Source organism: Pristis pectinata, chromosome 15 (genome assembly GCF_009764475.1).
Source record: "Pristis pectinata isolate sPriPec2 chromosome 15, sPriPec2.1.pri, whole genome shotgun sequence".
NCBI lineage: Eukaryota > Metazoa > Chordata > Chondrichthyes > Rhinopristiformes > Pristidae > Pristis > Pristis pectinata.
Window position 1 is genome coordinate 20,319,385 of NC_067419.1, and position 25,944 is coordinate 20,345,328.

The window sequence follows — 25,944 nt, forward strand, 5'->3', positions numbered from 1 at the left end:
TTTATAAAGTATTGGACAGGTACTTGCATAGGAAGGACACAGAAGGATATGGGCCTAATGCAGGCAACTGGGATTAGCATAGACAGACATCATGGCCAGCATGGTTGAGGTTTATGATTGTATGATTCTCACTCCTATGTTTGTATATTCTAAGTTCACTACATCACAAAGAACATATACCTTCATCATCTGCTCTGACCTAGGTGTCTGTTCCACGAAAACACTCATTCACATTATGTTGCCCCCAGAATCAAAAATTCTATTAATCTCCTGTGCAGCCTCTAATCCTCAGTCCTCCCTGTATTGCATCATCAAAATGTCCACAGAATAGGTTGGAAGACTAACTGGTCTGTTGATCACCATCCCTTTGTGACGGTAAATTCTGACTTGATGTAATAAGTTTAAAAGCAAAACTGCAAAAAAGCAAATGTAACAAGGTGTTAGAAATTTGCACAAATTTACAGCTGAGATAAGGGTATAGAGATTTTTGACACAAATATATCTGTTTTGCTTCCTGAAAGTTCCCTGATCCCATGAAGTAAGATTATAAGGGTGTTTGAATTTTCAGGAGGGGGATGATGACAATCCAACCTGCTGATTTGTCTTTTGAAAATGCAACCAGCTTCTCTGGTTAATAAGTTATCCAGTTTCAACTACCTTGCAATATCTTTGGTAGCATCCCTTTTTGGAAAGACAGGTGAAGAGTCCTACTTTCTGCCATGCAGATATTTTTGGTCCCTAATCATCCCTTTAGCTCCTCATGCTATCATTTCATTATTTGTACATTGACGGAAAGTTTAATTCCCTTTTATTCATATTCTTTGTTTGACTTTCTCTTTATACACCACCTCCATTTTTTAAATTTTGGCCTATCTTACATGTGCTGTCAATCTGACATCTGCCATACATCCCCTTTTCTGCTTCATCTTCTCTCTGTGTTTTGTTTCATAAGTTATGCAACTCTGCCTTTGCTTGCTCGATTTCTTCCTGGTGGAAATACATTTCAGCCTTTTGAACCCTCTCTGCAATGGCTGCCATTATTCATTTACAGGCTTGCCCGTCAATCTTTGATTCCTGTTTGCCCTGGCAGATCCGTTTTGAACTTATTGAAGTTTGCTCTCCCCCAGTTGCCTTTTGGCTCTAGACTGCTCATGGTCCACTGACTGTTGCCCGGTCAGCACCTGCTCCACTCTTCTTTCCTCATTTCCCGTCATCCCTAACCATATGGATTCTGTCCTTGACTCCTCTAAGAGACCCCCTCTCTCCAGCACTGCAGTGTTTCCATTCAATACTGCCACACCTCTTCCTTCCTCTGGACATCCTGGACTTTATTCATACTGTGGAAGGAAAAATAAAAATCAGAAACTTACATTGTGAACAAAGAATTTAAAAAAGGCAGTTAAGACATTTTCTTATTGGGTTAGGTAGGAAACACTGGAATGTGGCTGCCACTGTGGCTAGACTGCAGAAAATGCCGAGAATTTTCTGAAAATTCAGTGAATATTAAAACTATTCAAGTTGGCTAAAGAGGCAGGGTGAAGTTGAGCTTCACAGTGCTATTTCCTACTTGAATGGCATGTAATTTGCCAGAGTTGCCCAGTTTTCCACTTCCACAGAATAAGCTTAATCAGATTCTTGAAATGATGTGAAATTGCACTTGGGCAAGAAATACATGTTTACAGCTTATCACAAACTATCAATCTGATGATGCAAAATTTGCTTAAACTGTTTAAAATAGATCAATGCGTCACAATTTTCTAAAGAACCTCTGAATCTTTGCTTTCCCTTCTCCCTTCTCTAAGGGGCAGTTTCTAGCAGAAAACACCTTGTTCCCTACTAAGCTGTACAACAACACTTTGTGACAGCCCATTCTTTACTGAACCCAACATAGATTGAAATTACATTTTAAAAACACAAGTAGACTCTCTTTCATTTTTTTATCTCCTTTGTCCAGCTCTGTTGTATGAGTCTAGCAATTTGTTATGTTGAAAATTATTTTCTGTAACCCTAATGCACACAACACCTCAGTCTTTGACCTAGTTCAATGGAGGAGTTGTTCTGATTCCCACAGTCCTATATGCCCTGCTAATAATGTTCTCTGCTTCTTTATCCAGCCATTAATGCAGTTCTACATTGCTTTGTCCTTTAGTTTGTGCAATTTTATGCTGCCATTGCTATTATTATGTAAAGTTCTCTATTAGTTCTTCTAAACTGTCTATTAAGTTCAGGCTGGTGACATTGCTGTCTGACAGTGATCTAAATTGGCTTCAGTATCCTTGAGAGATGCTGACAGTGTGATTGTGACCTGGTGACTTGTGGTTTCCTCTCACATCCTGTTCGCTCTTTCTGGTCAAGCACACGACCATTTCTCACTTTTCAACCTGACGTATGAAGAATAACTACTTGAGTAAGATATTGAAGGATAGCTAAGGCTTGTGAATCATATCCCAACAAGAAATGCCACCTCAATGGCAAGAGATTAGAGGAACAAAAATTAAGAAAACTGTATTCATTGTTGTTACATCTTAGTGAGGAAATGGCATGAATTTTCCCATTGCTGTAAAGATTTTCCTTTCTGAGTTGGGAATGGGCTAAGAAAATGGAAGCAGTTATTGCTTGGCCTCATTGAAAAGACTGCTTTCATTCGTTGATATCATAATTTAATGCTGTGTATCTTGATAATCACTTAGATATTATTAATTGAATATCCCATCTTAATGTCCTTAACTACAGAAGAAGCAATCGCTATAATCTCTGTACAAACATTGATGTCATATTTTCCACTTTCTCACTGCTCCCTGTGCAATCTTGCAAAGATCACAAGGTTCCCAAAACGTAGAGGCAAGAAGTTACGAAATTGAGGCAAAAATTAAATCTCTTGACTTTGATTCTGTTAATTCCATATTATAATTTTAAATTTATGTGGAAATAGCTGCTTCAGTTGTACTCGGATGGGTTTAATTTTGTTTGAAATGAGAATGGTCTCAATTAGAGGCATACTGTAAATAAAATAGAAGGGAGAGCAGTGCTACTGAATCTGTTAAACAATGTCCTTCCACCTCACAAACCTGGGGTTCATTTCTGGAGCCGGTTAGTACTTAGATGAATGTGTTTGGGCATCCTTCACTCACCGACATACTTAGTCACAATTTAGTATCAGTATACTGTCAGAGGGACCCTTCAATTGGCTGTTATGAACAAAGGATGTGTTCCTTCTGTTTGGTCTTTTTTTAAGCTGGTTCTTGGTCTCCTGTTACCATGCTAACAAGTAAGCAAATCTGTTCTATTAATAAATTGGCTTGGATTGAGTTTTGCAGTAGCCTTATGTTTACTTGTTCATTTAGAATAAAAATTGCATGCAGTAAATATTACCCAGGAGTTGTTCATATTATTTATTCACAATGTTTCAGTATAAAGTAAAGGCCATAGACTGTATCAGAATCAGGGAGCCTGCTCTTACATTAGCCCATTTTTACCATGTTCAAGAATCATGGGCATCTGTGGCTGGAGATGGAACAGTTGCAATCCCAGGTAATAGCAGGAAATCCTTTTCTTATAACTTCATGAATAGGATTTCAGGATGTTACAGACACCCTTGATATATTGTCAGTGGGGGTGGTGATGGTGTAATGTGGACGGAGTAATAGTTCGTGTGTATATTTGGATAAGTGTCAGTATGCAAAAGTAGTGTTTGTATTGCTTGACATATCTAGTCAACTCATGAAATTTCTTGCAGCACCGCTGCCTGTTCGGGGGTTCTCATACGAGGAGGAGACTGCTGGAGCTACCTCCTGCCAGCCTCTTCCGATGGTGAACCTGCTGCTAGGTCTCCTGGATGTCACGACATCCCTCCTGTCTCTGGTGAGGAGTTCATTTCCCCTCTCAAGAGCTCTCGCTCTCTCACTCTCTCTCTCTCTCTCTCGCTCACTCGCTCGCTCTCTCTCTCTCGCTCTCTCTCTCTCCCTCTTGCTCCCTCTCGCTCGCACACCTCTAGCCCCTCTCTACTGCCCGGCAGCCATAGTGTGTGTTGTCGCTGCCTGGTTGCAATGGGGAGTTGAAAGGTTGGTGTCCTTCTGGTGTCATTGCACAGCAAAGTGTCAGCAGCTGCATTCAGGTCATCCAAACAAAAACTATGCAGGTCCCATTTTAGCACTTCATTCTGCTGTAAACCACCCTAAAGCCACTTCAAATGTCATTTTGGTCAATTTCACAACTTTTTGTAGCAGAAAATAGTTTACGTGGACTTCAGTAAGGCCTTTGACAAAGTCCCACATGGGACACTGGGCCAAAAGGTCAAAGCCCATAGGCTCCAGGGAAAGTTAGCAAATTGGATCCAAAGATTGGTGGAGTTGTTGATTGTGTGGAGGGCAGTCTTTGGCTACAGACTAACATTGATGTGTTGGTGAACAGGGCTGAGAAATGGGAGATAGAGTTTAATCCAGATAAATGTGAAATGATGCATTTAGGGAGTACCAAAGAGGCAAGGACATACACCATGGATAGTAGGGTCCGAGGGAGAATTGAGGAACAGAGGGACCTTGGCATACAAGTCCAAAGGTCCTTGAAGGTTGCAGCACAGCTGTCAGCTTGCCCGATTATACTCTGTGAAGCACTTTGGTACATTTTACTTAATTAAAGATGCAATATAAATGCAGGTTGATATAGTTCCATGGATGAACACATTCCCATTATTTTCTACTACTGTGTAAGTATTTCCAACACGGTTTCCTAATTTCACAGATCTAATGCCAAAGGGATTGAGGAATATGGGTTGAAAGCGGGAACGGGGTGATCAGCCATGTTGTGTTGAATGGTGGATCAGGCCAGAAGGGCTGAAGACTGAATGAAACATTCCTGTTTCTGTGATTCTGTTTCCCTGGATTTGACAATCAGATTGGAATCAGGGGTTATCTTAAACATTTAATTGAGCATTGAGAGTGTTAGGCACAAACAAGAAGCTCAAGTATGCAAAAGCTTTATACGTTTTAAACTAGGGATCAGCAAACAGACCATAAGCCTGCTGTACAACAGAGCTGAAGGAAGTGTGAATGATTGGAATTCTTCAAAGGAAAAAGTTGGATCAGCTCAAAATTTCTATTCCATCCCTGCAATTAAAGAGGCATGCCGTGGTTTATTAAAGGCTGGAGTAGGCACAATTTGGGATGTTGGATTGGCTCCATCCAATCAGCTACATTTGGACAAATTTGGATCCCCACCCACTCCAATCTCAGCTCAACCCCCTAGTGCATTGCCATGGCTGCTTGCTTTGTATCTTCTGCTACAGCAGGTTTCAGGCGCTTCACTATCAGTCATTTCTTCGGTCAGCGAATGACCATACAGGCTCTAGAAAGGTTTCTGTGTCCAACCACAGCATGTACTACTGCAGCCATCAATTATGGCAGGGCTTACTTGCTATAATGACCTATAAAACAAAGCCAGGCAGCATCACTGACAACAGCACATCCCTTCCTGATGAGCCTAATGCATTCTATGCATGTTATGAACAGAAGGGGATTGGAATGTCACCACCTGCACCGACAGCCTCCAATGCAGCTGAACCCACAGTCAACTTTGCAGACATAAGATCAGTCTTCCAGAGAGTGAACCCTCAGAAAGCAACTGGCCTGGATGGTTTCCTAGCCATGTCCTTAGATCAGCTGGTGGGGGCATTTGCAGATTTTTAACCTCTCCCTGCTTCAATCTGAGGTTCCCACCTGATTTAAGACAAACACTATCATTCTGGTACCTAAGCCTGTCCTGGACCAACCACATTAACCCCATGGCCAAGAAAGCTCACCAGTGCCTCTACTTCCTCATGAGGCTAAAGAAATTTGGCAAGTTCCCTTTGACCCTCTGTTATGAGAAAGGTTCTTTTGAATCTTAAAGATAGAGGTATCTGGACACACAGTCTTTGTACTTCAAAAAGGAGAATTTTATTTACAAAGACAGACGCGGAACAGAATGTGAAGGAACAAATGCACACTCGCTCTCGGGTGATCGCGAAACGTGGGGGGAGTCACAACGGGTGAAGTGCAAGCACGCACACACACACACACACACACACACACACACACACACACACGTGCAACAAACTAGTACAAATGATCAGGGAACAAACAACTACGTTGTCTGAACCCCCTGAATCTGGACAAACAACTGCTCTACGCTACTAGGAATCTACTTAGGATGCTCCTAGACCCCAGTGGAAGCGCACCCTCTCACCTGTGGTCTCAACCCCAGCAGCAATTGGAAAAGAGGGAGAGCTGCCCACGCGTACCATCTTTTATAGGGATGTAGCTGGGTGGAGCTCGCTCAGGTAATTCAAACAAGCCAATGATTCAGGGTCAAGAACAAAGCTGGGTTACAAGCCAATCCTTAAGTGTGCTCTTTAATGGGTGGGGCGGAGCCGGATCCCTGATTGACAGTGGTGTTGCTTCTGACCCGATAGGCAATGCTATCATCCAACCATGGGCGTCAGTAGTGTTGTCACTGTCATCTGACCCCTAGCCTTTCATACGACACCCTCACCAATTTTTATCAATGTACCGTAGAAAGCATCCCATCGGGATGCATCACAGCTTGGTATGGCAACTGCACTGCTCATGACCGCAAGAAACTGCAGAGAGTTGTGGATACAGCTCAGCACATCACGGAAACCAGCCTCCCCTCCATAGACTCTGTCTACACTTCTCACTGCCTTGGTAAAGCAGCCAACATAATAAAAGACCCCACCCACCCAGGTCATTCTCTCTTCTCCCCCCTCCCATCGGGCAGAAGATACAAAAGCCTGAAAGCACAGACCACCAGGCTCAAGGACAGCTTCTATCCCACTGTTATAAGACTATTGAATGGTCCCCTATTACAATAAGATGGACTCTTGAGCTCACAATCTACCCCGTTATGACCTTGAGCCTTATTGTCTACCTGCACTGCACTTTCTCTGTAGCTGTAACACTTTATTCTGCATTCTGTTATTGTTTTACCTTGTACTACTTCAATGCACCGTTGTAATGAATTGGTCTGTATGAACAGTATGCAAGACAAGTTTTTGCACTGTACCTCAGTACATGTGATAAAATAATAATAAACCAATTTACCAATTTACTGCAATATAGAAAAGGAAAATCGAACATGTTTTTTCTTTCTGTCTTCTAAATCCATGTTTTACAAAATGGGAAATGCTGGCTTCCATGTCTTCAATTTAGAAAAATTCCACAACAAAAGCAGTGGTAGTTACTGCCAGCCTGAGAGGGGCTGGGAGAGCTGACAGACAGCAGCAAGATCCATCCTATAAGGCAGGAGGAATCTGGGATTGCAATGTAGAGGGGATGAGATTCCAGTTGTATTTTTTCCCTACGTGTGCCAGAGCCACTGGAGATCACTTTATTTCAGTTTCACTGGCTGTTTAGTAACCTGATGCAGGCAGAACTTACATTTTATGGAACCCACTTTTAATTCTGTTTATTTCAGCCAGAAAGTAAACCACATTGTGTTTAATTGTTACTCCCTTTCTGTATTAGATCATAGCATTGGATCTGATGGTGCATCAGGCCCCTAATATCTGTTGAAGCATGTTCTGAATAAAGAGAATTTAACCCTCTGAAGAATTTAGCTCCATGGTGTCACATCAGTCCAGTTGCTGCAGCTTCAGATTAGCTCTGTGCTGTTGTGAACCTCACTTATTCCATTGTAAATTTTAGCAAAGGGACGAGAGGAAATAGATTACATGCTCATTTGAGTAAACTCTTAGACAAAGGCTAGGGCTAGTATCATCAATATTTGTGATTCCATCTTCCATGATTTCTACATCTAGCAATAACTTCCATAAATCTGCTATTTAAATATGTCAATGTATATTCCCTACTTACTTGGCGAATGAGAGAACACATTAGTTCTCGATGGCACCTTAACTGGAGATGGATTTTGCAAATGATATCATTCTGTTGTTTTGTGATTATTTTTCCCTCCACCTGTACCACTGCCAGTTGTTAGTCACTGATTTTGAAGCCACTTAATGCCACAAATCATTTTTGAGGGGGAGTGCTGCTTCCATGTGCACCTCCTCCCATGCCAAGTCTACATGTTTTAGAATTTCCATTCATACAGCAGGGTCTGGCCAGGAGAGCACCACGCACGGTGTCACACAGGCACCCATACTTCACACGGTCACAGGGGAATAGTTTCCTTTTCAGACAGAGCTTATTTGGAGGATGTGATGTTCCTTTTACCTCTCACATCACACAACAAATCCATGATGAGCAGGCCGCCAATGACTCAACTATAGTTTGCTGCAAAAAAAGTACATGAAATATTCCAGCAGGTAAAGGTGAAACTTGCTTTGATTTTCGCTTTGTCTCTTGTGGGAAATCCCCTGACTGACTAAAGGTCTCTGACATCGCCATCCCCACCCTGCCTGCAGGTGTGCCTCAGGGGAGAGAATCCTCAATGTGTTGACAGCGATGAGCACAAATCCCATCTCTTCTTGTAGTGACTGACATTTGTTCCGACACACCATTTAATCATTTTTAGCTCCAGGCTCTGCCCCCACCCTCAGCACTCCCCTCTGTTCTCTCCACTTGCCTAATACATGTTTCAAAAGTTCCTCAATCTTTTGGCCACTTGTGGTTCCTCACTTAGCTCGTCTGCCCTAAAGTTGACCTGCCTGCCTTTGCAGCTGATACATCTCTCACACCTTGACTTTTCCTTCTTATTCATGTTAGAGTGACCTTGTGCATAAATCCAAATCTAGAGCATGACTTTGTGAATCTCTCACACAAGGGAGGTTGTTTACATTTGAAACATCCTCGTTCTTCATTTCAGCTAGGAGTCACACTCCAGGTATGCAGGCTGTTGACATGATACCAAACAGCTCAAATATTTTTTATTGAGATTGCCAGGTTCTATTTGGACACTTCTGCTGAATAACGTTGTGCTTTTCCTTACAGTCTCGTTGCTGGACTAATCGCTGGCCTGCTAACAGGACAAGAGACCCACACGTGTGTCAGGATGGGGTTGTTGGCTGCTAGCTACTCTGTCAGGTCACTGGAGGCCATCTCCACATCAATCAGCGTCAACAGTGTGAATCCACAGCGGGTCATTGAGAGTGTGTGGCCGCAGCCGATATACCATCATGGAAGCAAAGCTCCCACTGACAGGGAATTATAACTCTCCAGAGACTGGGTCCTAGGTACATTGATCATCATTTCAACTCAGCTGGACTATAATATGGCAGAGTGAATCATCCACCTTTTGTAGAACCCAAACATTTTTGTTCCACTAAAACCAATAGTTTGAAAACAGGCAGGTTGTGAAACATTTGGATGTTTGACCACATCAGTCACCCATCACCCAGCCCCATCGTCACCAAGAGGTGAAACTGGAAATAACTCCCTTTGTTCAAGGGAGTATAAATTGTACAAATTGTACAAATGTAACTGTAAGTTAGCTTTGGTGTAGGTTAATGATGGAAATAATCAAAGGGAAGTTGATGGGTGTGTGTGAATAAGTTGCAGGGCTACAGGTTACTAAGGAGAGAAGTGGGACTAATGGGATTGCTCCCCTGGGAGCTGGAATGAGTCCAATGGGTTGATTGGCCTCCATGTACGTTGTTGTAAGTATAAGACAAGATAAACGTGGGATTGTTCCTTTAGACATTGTTCATGCTGCACCAGACCTGGGTAAATTTAATGTTGAAACTAGGGACAACACCTGAAGAGTTGCCTTTTCCTATATTCTTGCTGTTAGTGAACACAAAGTATTACTTCAAAATTCATTAATACCTGCATGGCTTGATTTTATTTAAATCCATTTAATTGTTGAGGGAGGGTTTCACTATAATGAGTAGATAGATGCTGTAGTACATCAGGGAGATGTGGCAAACACTTTGCTCATAAGACTGACCAGCCAACACAACAATGGACAACCTAATACAAAGACAACTGTTCTTCCACTTAGAATGAAGCCAATTATTGTCAATATGATGGCATCAGAAGCTGAGCAGCATACTGATTTTCCATTTGATAAGCACAAACTTTAACAACAATCATGGTTAATTTTAATATTGTTTTAATTAATGTAATATAGTTAAATGCCATTACTATGTATGAGATTCTCAGTATCCCTTTTGCCCTGCCAGATATTGGACAGTGGTTTGTAGTTTTACACCCAGTGGAGTGTTATATTTTTAATACTTGCCTTCCACTATCCACCTGTTGGAAGGCTTTTCTTCATCCCACATTTGATGGTAAATCCTGTTTCCCCACTTCAAAGGTTCACATTATTCATTCCCCTTGCTCTGACTCCAATTTATACTACCTCAATTTGTTTATAAATAAATTACTATATCATGATGTCTTCCTAAACCTTTAATGAACTGTGAAAAATAACTTATAATTTTTTTAAATTTCCAGTTCAGCCAATCGTTTCCACCTCTGGCCTTTAATGCTCCACTTCCAAAGCCTGATTGTAACTCAGGTGTGCTTGCAACCTGGGCAAGGCAAGCGGGCCAAGCTCAGTTTGTGCACGAGAATGAGGTCTGAGCCATTTTAACCCTTCACTTCCATCCACATCTCCAGGAGAGACCCATGACCTGGCCAGTAAGGAGAAGGAGACCTTTGGCCAGCTGGATGCTGGAAATCTGAAATAAAAACAGAAAATGGTGGGAATGCTCAGCAGGTCAGGCAGCACCTCTGGAAAGTGAAAAAGACAATGTTTCAGGTCAAAGACCCTTCATCAGAACTAGTTCTAGTTCTGAAGTAGGATCTTTAAACAATCTTTCTATTCCCACAGATGCTGCCCGACCTGCTGAGTGTTTCCACCATTTTCTGTTTCTCTATCAATGATTTTACATTGATATTTTCTGATTATCGGCACCCAAAGACATTTAAAGACAATTAATGAAAATTAGCTCATCAACTAACTTGATTGAAAACTTTGGTAATAAAAAGAAAAATGATAGGACTTTCAGAAAATAATTGTTTTGAGGTATTGGCTTGATGATATTTTTTATAACATTATTAAGATTTAGTGGTGACACCAAGATAACCAAGTAATAAGATTCAAGGCAGTTGGTAACAAGTGGATCAATCAGATGAATGATGTTCTATGTAATTAAATTTACAATAATGCATGCTCAAACAGGATACATAGTAACTATAACAAGAAATGTTGTCCTTAATAAAGTAGGAATAAAAATAGTTGTAAATCTCTGCCACTAAGAGTGTACTTATGAGGTTAGACTTTCCACTTATTTGGGAATCTGGATGTGCATTATTATTGAAGGATTGCTAAGAGTTCATAGCAAGCAGGAAGAATATCTCAAGATTTATGGTTTGTATAAAGAAGGTAAAGGACTTAAAATTTTTGGATTCCTGAAGAAAATTCGAAGAGGGAAATGACAACTCCAACCACCAAGCCTGCCCACTATCTGCCAGCCTCCCCAACACTCTTATAGTCCTTGGCTTATTATAGAATATTATAAAAAGGATAATGCAATAGATAGAATTGTTTGAAACCTGGCAATTAGTTACTAATATGTTACAATTTTCCTTCACCTTGCCGGATAATGTAATTAAAATATTTATGCATTCATGCAATGTCCTGCCTCAGAGGTAGAGAAGGTCCGGACTTAAACACAGTGCTACTTAAATGAATGACATTGGTGTGGGAAGACAATTTCATACTGTGTGTGAACAGAAGGCATCACTTCTATTTGCAGAATTCTTAGCCGATCTTCATCTGTGGTTGCTATCCAGTATAATGTGAGAAACGTACTGTGCATTGAGAACATGGGGTCTTCCAGATCAGCTGCACCTTCTTCAGCTTTTTTTTCAGAAGTATTAACATATAACATGTCTTGAGTGTTTCCTTTGTACCCAGGTCTTAAACTGAATAAAGAATTTTTTTGAAAAAAATCTCTATTCTTATCTCCCGCAGAAAGGATTAATTTATAAACCTTCCAGATTTGTTTCCAGATCAAAATTAGAGATTTTCCACATGCTTTTTAATAACCCATGTGCTCTTCCAAGCTAATTCATCTGCTACTGGGTGTTCTTTGCACTGAATCCACCCAACACAGTACAACTATTAGAGAGATTTGAAAAGGAAACAGCTTGGAATATTGCGGGTATTTCTCTGCAACTGAGATTACTTCATCTAATGTTGTTCCAAGGCCCCATTGCTTCTCCCTTGGTGAGCAACGGTCTATTTCGAGGTGCTGGCCACCAAATGTACAACAGTATCTTTCGATGCCCTCCTTTTCCGATCTCCCCCTCCCGCAGCAAGGTGGAAAATCAGTGATGCCTCTTCCCACTTTGCAATGCTCAGTCTGTTTCATGCGGAAGTAGATTTAAAGTAAAAGGTCTCCATGTGTCTGAAATTTGAGAATTATTTGTTTCTGCACCTTTCTTGAGCATACTAGTTGTAACTGTGCAGCAGAGGTCTGTAAATGATTGAATGCATTTGATGGGAGGGGATGGCAGAATTTTGTTTCTTTCAACTCTCCAGCACTCAGTTAGGTTTATTGGCATTGTGCTCAGAACCTTGCTCTACCAAGGCGCAAATTAGCTGCCTTTGTAAGACCTGTATCTTCCCACTATGAGAAGGAAGGAGAGACAGGATAGGCCTTTCACTAGAGTGGGGGAGGCTGAGGGGTGACCTATAGGGGAATTAAAATTATGAGGGGGATAGACAGGGTAGATAGTAACATTATTTTTCCCACGGTGGGTGTGTCTAAGACAAGAAGGCAGCGGTTCAAGGTGAGAGGTGGGAGGTTTAGATGGGATGTGAGGGGGAATTTTTAACACAGGGTGGTTGGGGTCTTGAGTGTGCTACCCCAGAACATAGAACAGTACAGTACAGGAACAAGCCCTTTGGCTCACAATGTCTGTGCCAAGTATGATGTCAAATTAAGCTAATCCTTCCTGCCTGCTCATATTCTTCTATTCCTGAATGTTCATGCGTCTGTCTAAAAGCCTCTTAGGTGCCACTATTGTATCTGCTTCCACCAGCAACCCTGGCAGGGCATTCCAGACACCTACCACTCTTTGTGTAAAAAAACTTGCCCTGCACATCCCTTTTAAACTTTCCCCCTCTCACGTTAAAGCTATGCCCTCTAGTATTTGACATTTCTACCCTGGGGTAAAGTTTCTGGCTGTCTACTCTATGTAAGCCTCTCATAATTCTATAAACTTTCATTAGGTCACCCCTCAACCTCCAATGCTCAATCAATATCACCTAAAAGCAGATTTTCTAGCAATTCTAAGATCAATAGTGTTGATCTGCACTGAGGAAGTAGAGGTGCTGGTGCACTTTCTTGGCCATGGTGTCTACATGGTTGGATGAGGACAGGCTATTGGCTAGGAACTTGAAGCTCTCAATCCTCTCGGCCTCAGTGCCAATGATGTTAACAGGAGTGTGTGCACTGCCCACCCCACCCCTCCCTGAAGTCAATGACCAGCTCTTTTGTTTTGCTGACATTGAAGGAAAGGTTGTTGTCACGACACCATGTCACTAGGCTCCCTATCTCTTTTCCATACTCTGACTCACTGTTAATTGAGATTCAGCCCACTATGGTGAGGTCATCTGCAAACTTGTAGATGGAGTTAGAGCAAAATCTGATCACACAGTCGTGAGTGCATAGGGAGTAGAGTAGGGGGCTGAGGACGCAGCCTTGCGGGGCACCAGTGTGGAGAATAATCATGGCGAGGGTGTTGCTGCCTATCCTCACTGATTGCGGTCTGTTGGTCAGGAAGTCAAGGATCCAGTTGCAAAGGCAGGTGTTGAGTCCCAGGTTTAGGAGTTTGGAGATGAGTTTGCTTGGAATTATATTATTGAAGGCAGTACTATTGTCAATAAACAATAGTCTAACGTAGATGTCTTTACTGTCCAGATGCTCCAGAGATGAGTATAGGGCCAGGGAGATGGTGTCTACCATGGACCTGTTTCGGCAGTAGGCGATTTCCAGTGGGTTAAGGTTGTCTGGGAGGCTGGAGTTAATGTGTGCCATGAGCAGCCTCTCAGAGCACTTCATGATGGTGGATGTCAGAGCCACCGGGTGGCAGTCATTAAGGTACATTACCTTGTTTTTCTTAGCTACCGGGATGATAGTGGTCTTAAAGCAGGTGGGAACCTCAGATTGAAACGGAAAGGTTAAACATGTCTACAAATACCCCCGCCAGCTGATCTGCGCAGGATCTAAGGACACGGCCAGGGACACTATGCAGGCCAGACGCTTTCCTCGGATTCACTCTCCAGAAGACTGATCTTACATCCACAACAGTGACTGTGGGTTCAGGTGCATTGGAGGCTGTCAGGGTGGGTGATGACATTCCATTCCCCTTCTGTTCAAAATGTGCATAGAATGTGTTAGGCTCATCAGGAAGGGATGGCACAATAGGTTGCGTGGGACCATTCCATCCTGTAACAAACTTTGAGTCAATGAAGCCCTTTCTTTACTCCCCAAGGCACAACAAACACAATGTTTCCTTGCCACGGCTCATCTTCATTTCCATGACATTCCTTGCAATATCGGCCAATGCTGAATTGATATTGTGCGGGTCCAGCAAATTTAAAGCACTGCTGGTGTGCAGTTAATCTTTTAATTACTCTGCAAGCACCTGTGTTAATTGAGAAGCACCAAATGGCAGAAATCTAGACAAGTGTTTTACCTTCCAAGTTCTGCCATCAACCTGGGCTTGGCTGCTCACATGCTCCGCCTGGTGTCTGGATTAAGAACCATGAAACTTACCCGAAGAGCAAACAAGTTGGCAGTCAATCAAAACATCCCTGAATAGGCCCAGGGTTCAAAATTAAAGGATCACATTCAAGATTCTGATTAAACAACAAACATTTTGCTGGAAGGAGAACCACGAGTTTTGAAAAGATCTGATACTTGGTACTCCAGGAGGGAATGATGGGATGTCCAGACACCACAGATACAAGAAGCTGCTTCAATGGTTATATTTTTCAGGAGTTTGGGTTGATTTTCTTCATTTGTTCAGGAGCATGAGCTAACAGCACATATTTAAAATTCACAATAGCGTGGCAGGTTAAAGGGGAACAGGACTGGCTGGTGTGAGGACTGGAAAGTTCACACTTGTCTCTTCTGTTGCAGTAGTCATAATAGTGTTAGGAACGTAAGAAATAATGGCTGGAGTAGGCCATTTGGCCTTTCAAACCTGCTGCACCATTTGACAAAATCATCTTTAATCCTCTACTGCAAGCCATTTTCTTGCACTATCCCCAAGTCCCTTAAATCCCTTCCTATCCAGAAAGCCGTCCTTTACTGATTTGAATGAACTCAATGACTGAGCCTCCACAGCCTCTGCAGCAGCAAAAATTCACCAGCCTCTGCTTGAAGAAATTTCTCCTCATCTTCAGCCTACCTTTTATTCTGAGACTGTGACCCTGGTCTTGGGCTCCTCAGCCAGGGGAAACATCCTCCCTGCCGAGCTCCGTTCAGAATTTCGTAAGTTTCAGTGAGATCTCTTGATCTTCTAAACTCTAAAGAACACAGGCCTAGTCTACTCAATCTCTCCTCATGCAACAAACACATCATCCCCTGGAACAAGTCTGGTAAAACTTTGCCGCATTTACTCTATGGCAGGTACATTCTTTATTAGGTAATGAAACCCAAACAGTTCACCATGTGCAACCTCACCAGGATCCTATATAATTATAGTAAGATGCCTGCACTCAAATCCTCTCATAATAAAGGCCAACATATGAGTTGCCTTCTTAATTGCATGCTATATCTGCATGTTGTCTTTCAGTGGCAAGTGTATAAGGACACTGAGGCACCTTTTAACATTAAAATCTCTCACTTTTTAAAAAATACCCCGCTTTTCTGTTCTGTGCACCAAAGTGGGAAGTTGCATCTTTTTCCTCACCTGCCATGTTCTCATCCACTTATTCAGCTTGTCCATATCCCCTTGAAGCCTCTTTACCTCTTCGTCCTAACTCACAATCCCACCTAGTTTTGTATCAGCAGCAATCTTGGAAATATGACATTGGATTCCTTCAGCCAAACCATTGACATAGATCATGAGTAGCTGGGACCCAACACCAATCCTGCTGTTCTCCACTAGACATTGCCTGCCAACCTAAGAAAGATGTTTATTCCCACTCCCTCAATCCCTGTCAGTAAACTACCTCCAACTCTGTGTGCTCTAACCTTACTGGCCAATCTATGTGGGACTTTATCAAAAATCCAAATACACCTCATCCTTAAGATCCCCATTATGTACTCTCCAAATCACATCCTCCAACGACTCCAGTAGGCTAGTCATACATGACATTCCTTTCATAAATCTCTGGTGACTCTGCTCAATCCTATCTTGTGGGTCACACCTCCTACCCTACAATCAACAGGAACAATTCCAGAACAATGAGATGGACTATGACCTCACGATCTACCTTGTTGTGACTTTGCACCTTATTGCACTGCACTTTCTCTGTAGCTGTGACACTTTACTCTGTACTGTTATTGTTTTTGCCTGTACTACATCAATGCACTCTGTACTAACTCAATGTAACTGCACTGTGTAATGAATTGACCTGTACGATCGGTTTGTAAGACAAGCTTTTCACTGTACCTCAGTACAAGTGACAATAATAAACCAATACCAATACCAATACACGGTCTTGTTCATTCACCTCTAACACCCCACGTGGGGGTGTTCAAAAAGGAAAGAATTCAGATGCAGTGTGGTACATTTCCCATGAGGAAAGGATGGTCATTCAAAGTTGGAATTCCCTAGATATCTAAAGATGTAAAAATTAAAGGAAAAAAGAAAGAAGTTAGGTATTTGACAACTGTGAGATTCATGATACATAGACACTGCACCGTGATGCAGCTGGTAGTGCCGCTGCCTCACAGAACCAGAGCCCTGGGTTCAGTCCTGATCTTGGATGTTGTCTATGTGGAGGTTGCACAACCCCTGTGGAGACGGAGAGCATGGCCAACACAAGGAGATATTGCCAGTGTGGCAGTAAAAAAAGTTGCAGCAATATTTATACATCAAAAATTACTAAAGACACTGAAAAATTGTCAGTTACCTGCCGTGTGAAGCATCCTCAGCTTATGTGGCAAGTAGGGTAGAAACTGCAGAAGCTCTGGTCACAATCTTCCGGTCCTCTTCAGGAACAGCGTGGTGCAGAGGTCTGGAGGTTTATAGATGTTGCACCCTAGTTTAAATAGGAGACAAAGAGATCAGCTTTGCTTATACATAAGTTTAGAGACAAATAATCTAAAGCAAAATTAATGGACATTCTGAAAAGTGGGCTAATAAATGAAAATCAGCAGGGAGTTATCAAAGGCAAAGCGTATTTCACAAACCTGGTCAAGTTCTTTGATAAAGTTCCAGAGATGGTTGGTAAAGAGTAGGATTTTTAAAAAGCATTTGACAAAATGCCACATAGACATTAGTAAAGTCCATGGGAATTAAGCACCAATGGCTGTATGAACACAAACCCTGCTGAAAGAAGAGAATAGTGGTGAGCAATTGTCTTTCAGACAGTGGTGTTCATCATTTCTCCTTTTGAAAAATATCAACGACCTGGATGGGTACGCAGGACACTGTTTCAAAGGTTGCAGATTACACAATGCAAGACAATGTATGGAATAATGGAAAAGGTAGTAAAAAACTTCAGGGAGACTGAGGTGGCTTAGTAAAATGCATATGCACATAGCAGATAAAACTTAACCTGAAGAGTTGTGACACAATTGATAGGATGAATGAGAAGAGGTAAGATGAACTAATGGTACAATTTCAAGGGGATACAAAAACAAAATCTTCTGGGTGCAAGTACAGAAATGTCCAGATGGCAGACAAGGGTGAAAATAATTCACATATCTTACCAATACAGTGGGGTAAATTTCTTACTGATATGGTCATATAGCAAACATAGCTTCAGCCACTTTCTTACCAGCATAATGTATGGGCCTGTACCGACCTGTGAGAGGGTTATTAAATAAGCTTATAGGATCTTTGGTTTTATTAATTGAAGAACAGAATCCAAAACAGATAAATCATGCTAAAAACAAAAAAACTGGAAATGAGGGAAATCTGAGATAGAAAATGCTGTAAATACTCTATGGGTCAAGGGGCATCTTTAAAGAGAGAAGCTGTTTCAAGTCAATGACCGTTTTCTGATGAAAAATCATCAATCTGAATTCTCTCTCCACAGATTAGATTTTTCCAAGAGTATCATGTCCAATACTACACATCAAGAAAAATATTGAGCCCTTAGAGAGACAGCAGAAGAAATTACTAGAATGGTTCAGGTATGAGGGAATACAATTCTATGAAGCAACTGGAGAAACTACAGTTGTTTCAATAAGATTTAATAGAAATGTCAAAAATCATGAATGGTTTTCATGGAGTAAATCAGGAGAGACTGATTCCGGGTAGGCAGAATTGACAGGGTGCGGATTTAAGATTACTAGCAAATGACAAAACTATTTTTTATTGTCTTCCTGAATCCATTGTTTGAAAGGTAGGTGAAAGCAGATTTAATAGTGACGTTCAAAAAAATTTGTATAAATGTTTGAAAGGAAAAGAAGATTACAGAACTATGAGGAAAGAGGAGGGTGTGGATACTGCTACAAATAAGGATGATGTGAAAATGGAATCCTTTTGTACCATATCACTCCATGATTCTATAACAATAGATAATTTTTTTAATATTACAGATGAGGAATTAGATTGTGGAAGGTCCCATAAAATAGTGCGGTATGGTTGGGCGGCTGTGCATGAAAGGTTAACTTGCATATCATAATGTAAAAAAAGGGTAAGACAAGGTGTAATAATGCCTAACAGAAGTTAAACTTGCAACAGAGATGCAAAATTATGTCAGGGCCCCAGCTATCTCCTCCCTTGCATCCCATAGCAACCTAGCTTAAATCTCATCCAGCCCTGGGGATTTATTAATCCCTATCGGCCTGATCAGGTTTCAGACCTCTCAGTGGGAGAGCATTTTGGAGACAGTGACCATAACTCCTTGACCTTTACCACAGCCTTGAAGAGGGATAGGAGCAGACAATATGGGAAAGTATTTAATTGGGGGAGGGAGAATTATGATGCTATTAGGCAGGAACTTGGAAGCGTAAATTGGGAACAGATGTTCTTGGGAAAGTGCACAACAGAAATGTGGAGGTTGTTTAGGGAATACTTGCATGGTGTTCTGGATAGGTTTGTCCCATTGAGGCAGGGTAAGGATGGTAGAGTGAAGGAACCATGGTTAACAAGAGATGTAGAATATCTTGTCAAGAGGAAGAAAGAAGCTTACCTGAGGTTTAGAAAGCAAGGATCAGACAGGGCTCTGGAGAGTTACAAGGTAGCCAGAAGGGAGCTTAAGAATGGATTTAGGAGAGCAAGAGGGGGGCATGAGAAGGCCTTGGCGAGTAGGATTAAGGAAAATCCCAAGGCGTTCTACATGTATGTGAAGAATAGGAGTATGACTAGAGTGAGGACCAATCAGGGATAAAAGAGGAAACATGTATGTGAAGAATAGGAGTATGACTAGAGTGAGGACCAATCAGGGATAAAAGAGGAAACATGTGCCTGGAGTTGGAAGAGGTGGGGGAGGTCCTTAATGAAAATTTTGCTTCAGAATTCACCAGTGAGAGAGATTTTGACGTTTGTGAGGATGGCGTATCACAGGCTGATACGCTAGGGCATGTTGACATGAGGAAAGAGGCTGTGCTGGAACTTTTGAAAAACATTAGGGTAGATAAGTCACTAGGGCTGGATGGGATATATCCAAGGTTATTACGGGAAGCTAGGGAAGATATTGCTGCGCCTTTGGCGATGATCTTTGCGTCCTCACTGGCCACAGGAGTAGTGCCAGATGATTGGAGGGTGGCAAATGTTCCTTTGTTCAAGAAAGGGAGGAGGGATAACCCTGGGAATTACAGACCAGTGAGTCTTACTTCAGTGGTGGAAAAATCAATGGAGAAGATTCTTAGAGACAGGACTTATGGGCATTTGGAGAAGCTGATTACCAGTCCCTATGCTGATTAGGGACAGTCAGCATGGTTTTATGATGGGCAGGTTGTGCCTCACGAGCCTGACTGAATTCTTTGAGGACATACAGCAGCATGCTTTAAATGGAACTGGGAATTAAATATTTGGGTGCAGATGAACATTAATTATCATTTTCAGTGCCAGCTGTGCTGCACATGTACCTAATTAGTTCCCAGCCTGCTTGACTAACAAAGTTCATATGCGGTAGCTTACTGACATCCTAAACTACAGACCCCATACTGCACCTGTCATTTGGGATGCTGCTTTTGAGTGAAAATGCAGAAATGCAAATGGAGAAAATTGGTAGCTTAATTTTCCACTGTCCTGGCTATTGTCTCACTTCGTTGTGACCTACATGACCTGTGATTTCAGTAAAATGTTGTCAGAGTAATAGTGCTTGTTTTGTTAGGCACTAGCAGAATGCTGAGAAGTACAGTGACTAACTGCACCATAGTAATTATCACAGCAGTGCAAATCAGGAGAGGGGAACCAGTTGTTTCCAATTTGATCGTATTGTGCAGTGAGGATAATAATGAGGCTAATGGTGCTTGCTATTAAGGTGGAGTAGATTGGATGACAACTACGAGATATCACATGTGCACAATTACACACAAGATTTGGCAAGAATTCTTGAATCTTGAAGTGCTCTGTTCATTCAAACTCACAATGGCAGTGAATTGCTGTTCAAAAGCCCACAGAAATTCTGGGCAGTTAGAATGCCATAAAGAATAAGAGCTGTTTCTTTTCTGTTTATAAAAGGTATCACTTTCTTCCCCTCCTCTCACTCCATTTTATATTCTTCCTTTCATCAAATTTGTACACCACAGCATGTAAGAGGAGATTTACCAGGATGCTGCCTGGATTGAAGAGTATGGATTATGAAGAGAGACTAAGGGAGCTGGGGCTTTACTCATTAGGCGTGGTTTAAAGGTCAGCACAACATGGTGGGCTGAAGGGCCTGTATTGTGCTGTATTGTTCTATGTGACAAAGCACATTGATGAAGGTAGAGCAGTGGATGTGGTGTACATGGATTTTAGTAAGGTGTTTGATAAGGTTCCTCATGGAAGGCTTGTTCAGAAAGTCAGGAGGCATGGGATCCAGGGAAACTTGGCTGTGTGGATTCAGAATTGGCTCGCCCATAGAAGACAGAGGGTGGATGTAGATGGAGCGTATTCTGCCTGGAGGTCGGTTACCAGTGGTGTTCTGCAGGGATCTGTTCTGGGACCCCTTCTCTTTGTGATTTTTATAAATGACTTGTATGAGGATGTGGAAAGGTGGGTTTGCAGAAAGTTTGCAGATGACACAAAGGTTGGTGGTGTTGTGGATGGTGTAGAAGGTTGTTGTAGGTTAAAACAGGACATTGATAGGATGCAGAGCTGGGCTGAGGAGTGGCAGATGGAGTTCAACCTGGAAAAGTGTGAAGTGATACACTTTGGAAGATCAAATTTGAAGGCAGAATACAAGGTTAATAGCAGGACTCTTGGCAGCATGGAGGAACAGAGGGATTTTGGGGTACACATCTATAGATCCTTCAAGGTTGCTGCACAGGTTGATAGGGTTGTTAAGGAAGCGTATGGTGTGTTGGCCTTCATTAGTCGGGGTATTGAATTCAAGAGCCATGAGGTAATGTTGCAGCTCCATAAAACTCTGTTAGACCACACTTGGAGTATTGTGTTCAGTTGTGGTCACCTCATTATAGGAAGGATGTATAGGAAGGAGGGTGCAGAGGAGATTTACCAGGATGCTGCCTGGATTGGAGAGCATGTCTTATGAAGATAGGCTGAGTGAGCTAGGGCTTTTCTCTTTGGAGCGAAGGAGGATGAGACGAGACTTGATAGAGGTGTCCAAGATACTAAGATGCATAGATTGAGTGGACAGTCAGAGACTTTTTCCCAGGGTGAAAATGACCTCCTCCTTCATATTGATCTGCTCCAGATTATCCACATCCCTCTCCCTGAACTCACTATCTTCCATGTCCTTTTCTTTGGTGACTACAGGTGAGAAGTATTCATTTAGGACTTCACACATATCGCCTGGCTCCACATATAAATTACCCCTTTGGTCTGTAAGAGGACCAACTCTTTCCCTGGCTACCCTCTTGCTTCTGATAAATGTCATGAGATTCTCCTTAATCTTACTTGCCAAGGATATTTCAGGGCCCTTTTTGCCTTCTGAATTTCTTTCTTACATACATTAAATTCCTCAAGACACTCTCTTGATCCCAGTTGCCTACACCTGCCAAATGCTTAATTTTTTCCCTTATTAAACCTTCAATCTCCTTTGTCATCTGAGATTTCCATCTTAGTCTTTCACTCTTACCGGAACAAACTGGCTCTGAACTCTTACTAACTCCCTTTTAAAAGAATTCCACTTGACAGCTGTCATTTTACTTGCAAGCATTTGCTCCCAATCTACTGTCACCAGGTCCTCTCTATTGAAATCAGCCTTCCCCCAATTCAAGACCTTAACTGGAGGACACACCAGGAGAAGAAGGTAATTTATGAAAAGGTGTTTTATGAATTTTATAAGTGAGAACCATCATACAGGGCACAGAACACATTGGCCATTCATTACATTTCTAGTGACAGTTGAATGCTTGTAGGATTACGCCAACAAACTCACTGTAGCATCTTTATAAAGTTTTACAATCATTTTTGGCCATTACTGGGAATGTCACTGGTAGAATGTGTGTCTAAGATCAACGACTGAAAGTTAGTGATAACATTCATTAGTACACCACTATTTAGGTGATTCACTGTTCTAATCTGAGTTCCTTCCATTTGTACAGAGTTGTCTGTATCGCAGTAATAATGAGGATCTATTGTTCTGACCTAATGCCTCCCTCAAAAGCAGGGAATTCTGCTTTCTTTGGTGACTGCTGGTTATTGTTGTTCATTGGGGCCCAATTTACCCAAATGTCCAATTCACGTGTGAAACACACAGTTTAAAATGTAGAAGATACAGGAGCCTGAGGGCACATACCACCAGGCTCAAGGACAGCTTCTATCCCGCTGTTATAAGACTATTGAACGGTTCCCTTATACGATGAGATGGACTCTTGACCTCACAATCTACCTTATTATGACCTTGCACCTTATTGTCTACCTGCACTGCACTTCCTTGTAGCTGTGACACTTTACTCTGTATTCTGTTATTGTTTTTACCCTGTACTACCTCAATGCACTGTGTACTACCTCAATATATCTGCACTGTGTAATGAATTGATCTGTACGAACGGTATGCAAGACCTCTGTACAAGTGACAATAATAAACCAATATCAAAACCAAAAAATGATTTTTTAAATCATAAAACACCTGGTCATCAGAAGCCCTTGAGCAGAGGGGAAGGGGAAGGGACAAGGCTCAGACTGCCAACTGGTCTGATAACTAATTTCAGATTTCCAGCTGCTGCAAGATTTTTGTTGCATTCTGAAATGCTAATTAAATGCTAGCAGATTTTAATATTTAAATATGTTTTTGATTTTAATAAGAAAGAACAGTGACAAACATGAGATTTCTGGTAACAATCAGTTGTGGTGTTTGCTTTGTGATACAGAAAGGGCAAGTAGAAGCAGCAAAAAGGTATTTCCACCTCCAGCTCAGGTCTGTGGTGCAGTCGCTATTCCCCACTTTCCACGGGCTCTTTGGGCACCTCTTGCCTTGCTAAACTTGCCCAGCTAAATCTGAGCCTTGCTTGGGCTGCAAAGCAGAAGAGCCGCTGCCTCACAGCACCAGAGACCCAGGTTCAAACCTGACCTCTGTCTGTGTGGAGTTTGCATGCTCTCCCTGACACCGTGTGGGATTCCTCTGGCTGCATCGGTTTCCTCCCACATCCCCAAAACGTGCAGGTAGGTAGGTAAATGATCCGCTGTAAATTGTCCCTCGTGTGTTGGTAAGTGGAAGGGAGGAGTTGGTGAGTGTGTGAGAATACAATAGGTGGTTGCTGGTTGGGGCGGACTCGTTGGGCCGAAGGGCCTGTTTCTGTGCTGTATCTCTTTATGTCTCCATGTCTATGTCTCCAATAAGACCTAGTGTGGCATCTGCTCAGCCTCAGACCTATCTAGTGATCGGACCACTCACCTGGTGTGGGTCCCGTACATGTTCAGCGATTTGCCCCCATTTTCGGGCCCACAGGAAGAACCACGCCCATGTACGAGCTGTTTGGGAACTTCCCCAAGCTGGCCGGTGTAATTTTGTTTCAGAGTTTGCCCTGAACTGGAGAATGATCTTCAGGATGCTGAGGCCGAGGATTGATCAAGGCAGGTCAGGTGATCCGGGAATTGCAGTCGACACAGCTCAGTACACAGACTGCAGAGCGCGTATATGCTTCCCTATCACTCTCGGTGAAACTTTCCAAATAAATCTGCCCAGCAGCACAGACCGAAAGTTTAAAAAAATGCAGATTCTGGAAATCTGAAATAAAAACAGAAAAAGCTGAAACCACTCAGCAGGTCAGGCTTAACAGACCAAAGACATTTTGTTTAGGGGTGCTTCATCTGAAATATTTTTAAGTTGAATATTTCACAAGACTTGGACATTTCGATGAATAGTGTCAATGCAGAGCAGGGAAGGGAGCTGCAGCTTCGCCGGGCTGTCGGTACAGACTCACAGCTGGACTGCTCCTGCTCACCGGAGCAGGGAGCTACCGGGGAGGCAACATAGCTGGCTCTGCGGTGATGTCCACGTCCAGTGGACGCATTTAAACAAAAACAGTTAAACACCCGCAGCAAAAAGAAAGTACTGGAGGAATTCAGCGGGCCAGGCAGCATCTGTGGAGGGAAATGTTTCGGGATGTGTGGTCCCCCGCCCCCACAGATGCTGCCTGACCCGCTGAGTTCCACCAGCAGTTTGGTTTTTTTTTGCACCAGATTCCAGCATCTGCAGTGTCTCCAGTTAAACAAATATCCTGCTGGTTGTTCAACTGACATTTAAAGAAAAGCCGACTTTGGTTGGGCTCTTGTACCGAACGGGCACTGGAGCAACTGAAAATGTCTTTACAATGATCCTACAACTCCAGCATTGTTGAGTTCAAAAGTTTAACACTCGGGTTTCTACAGTATTACAGAATATGAATTCAAAGGCACAAACGGCACCCGTGGTCAGAGAACAGCCGGCCTCCGGAGGGTCTTCCGGAGGGACAGTACACCCAGTCCATGAATGGAAAATATGAACAAGAGATGATTGCTACATCCCAAAACCCACAAGATGGGCATGTCAGTGGGATTACGTGTTTCAAACATGTTGCAGGAACAATTATCTAATGATACACCCCTTTGCTGAGGAACATAGGCGACTCGAGGACAGGTTGTGGGGACGTGGGACATCCCAAGTAGGGCTGAGGTTGGTCTGTCACAGGATGACTGATGTTGGGAGGAGCGGCTCTGCATCTATATCAGGGACAGTTCTTGAACCATCATTGCACACCAATGCTGCAAGGCGTGCAAAACCAAAATAAAGTCTCTCAAGTTTTGTCGCGGTCACAAGGTGGTTCTGTCTGAAGATGACCAGCGTGAGGTTGAACCCCCGCCTCCTGGCGCTCCTGCTGCTGCCGCTCGCACTGACACTGAGCTCCCATCTCAGCGCTCCGGCCGCAGGTGATCGGCGCCCCGCCCCTGCGAGCCCACCCACCACCCTCCGGACACTTGCTGGGACCGGCGAGTCCACCCGGGCCGGGAAGAACTCAACCTGGGCCGCTGAAACTTCTGACGGGAACAGGACAGTGTGGAGCCCCGAGCACCATCAGCAGCGCGTTCTCGCCTACCTGAAGGGTCACGGAGGGTTCGACTCGGACACGGTAATAGTCGCAGCCCCAGATACTGCCCTGCTATGTTTAGCGTCTAATATATCAAATATTTTTATTATCAGATTTAGAATAGTATTATCAGATTTGCGATCTTCATGGTTATAATATTATGTAAT

General features: G+C 42.6%; 1 protein-coding gene across 4 annotated transcripts in view; it reads left to right on the plus strand.

The window, feature by feature from the left end:
• Window positions 1-11,884, plus strand: part of zgc:136858 (uncharacterized protein LOC678543 homolog) — a 54,129-nt gene extending 42,245 nt beyond the window's left edge. For all 4 annotated transcript variants that reach the window (XM_052030351.1, XM_052030348.1, XM_052030350.1 and 1 more), the window contains one exon: window positions 8,946-11,884. In XM_052030351.1, coding sequence (XP_051886311.1) covers window positions 8,946-9,165 — 220 coding nt within the window. In that variant the 3' untranslated portion in view covers window positions 9,166-11,884. The remainder of the gene's footprint in view (window positions 1-8,945) is intronic.
• The last annotated feature ends 14,060 nt before the right edge of the window (window positions 11,885-25,944 follow it).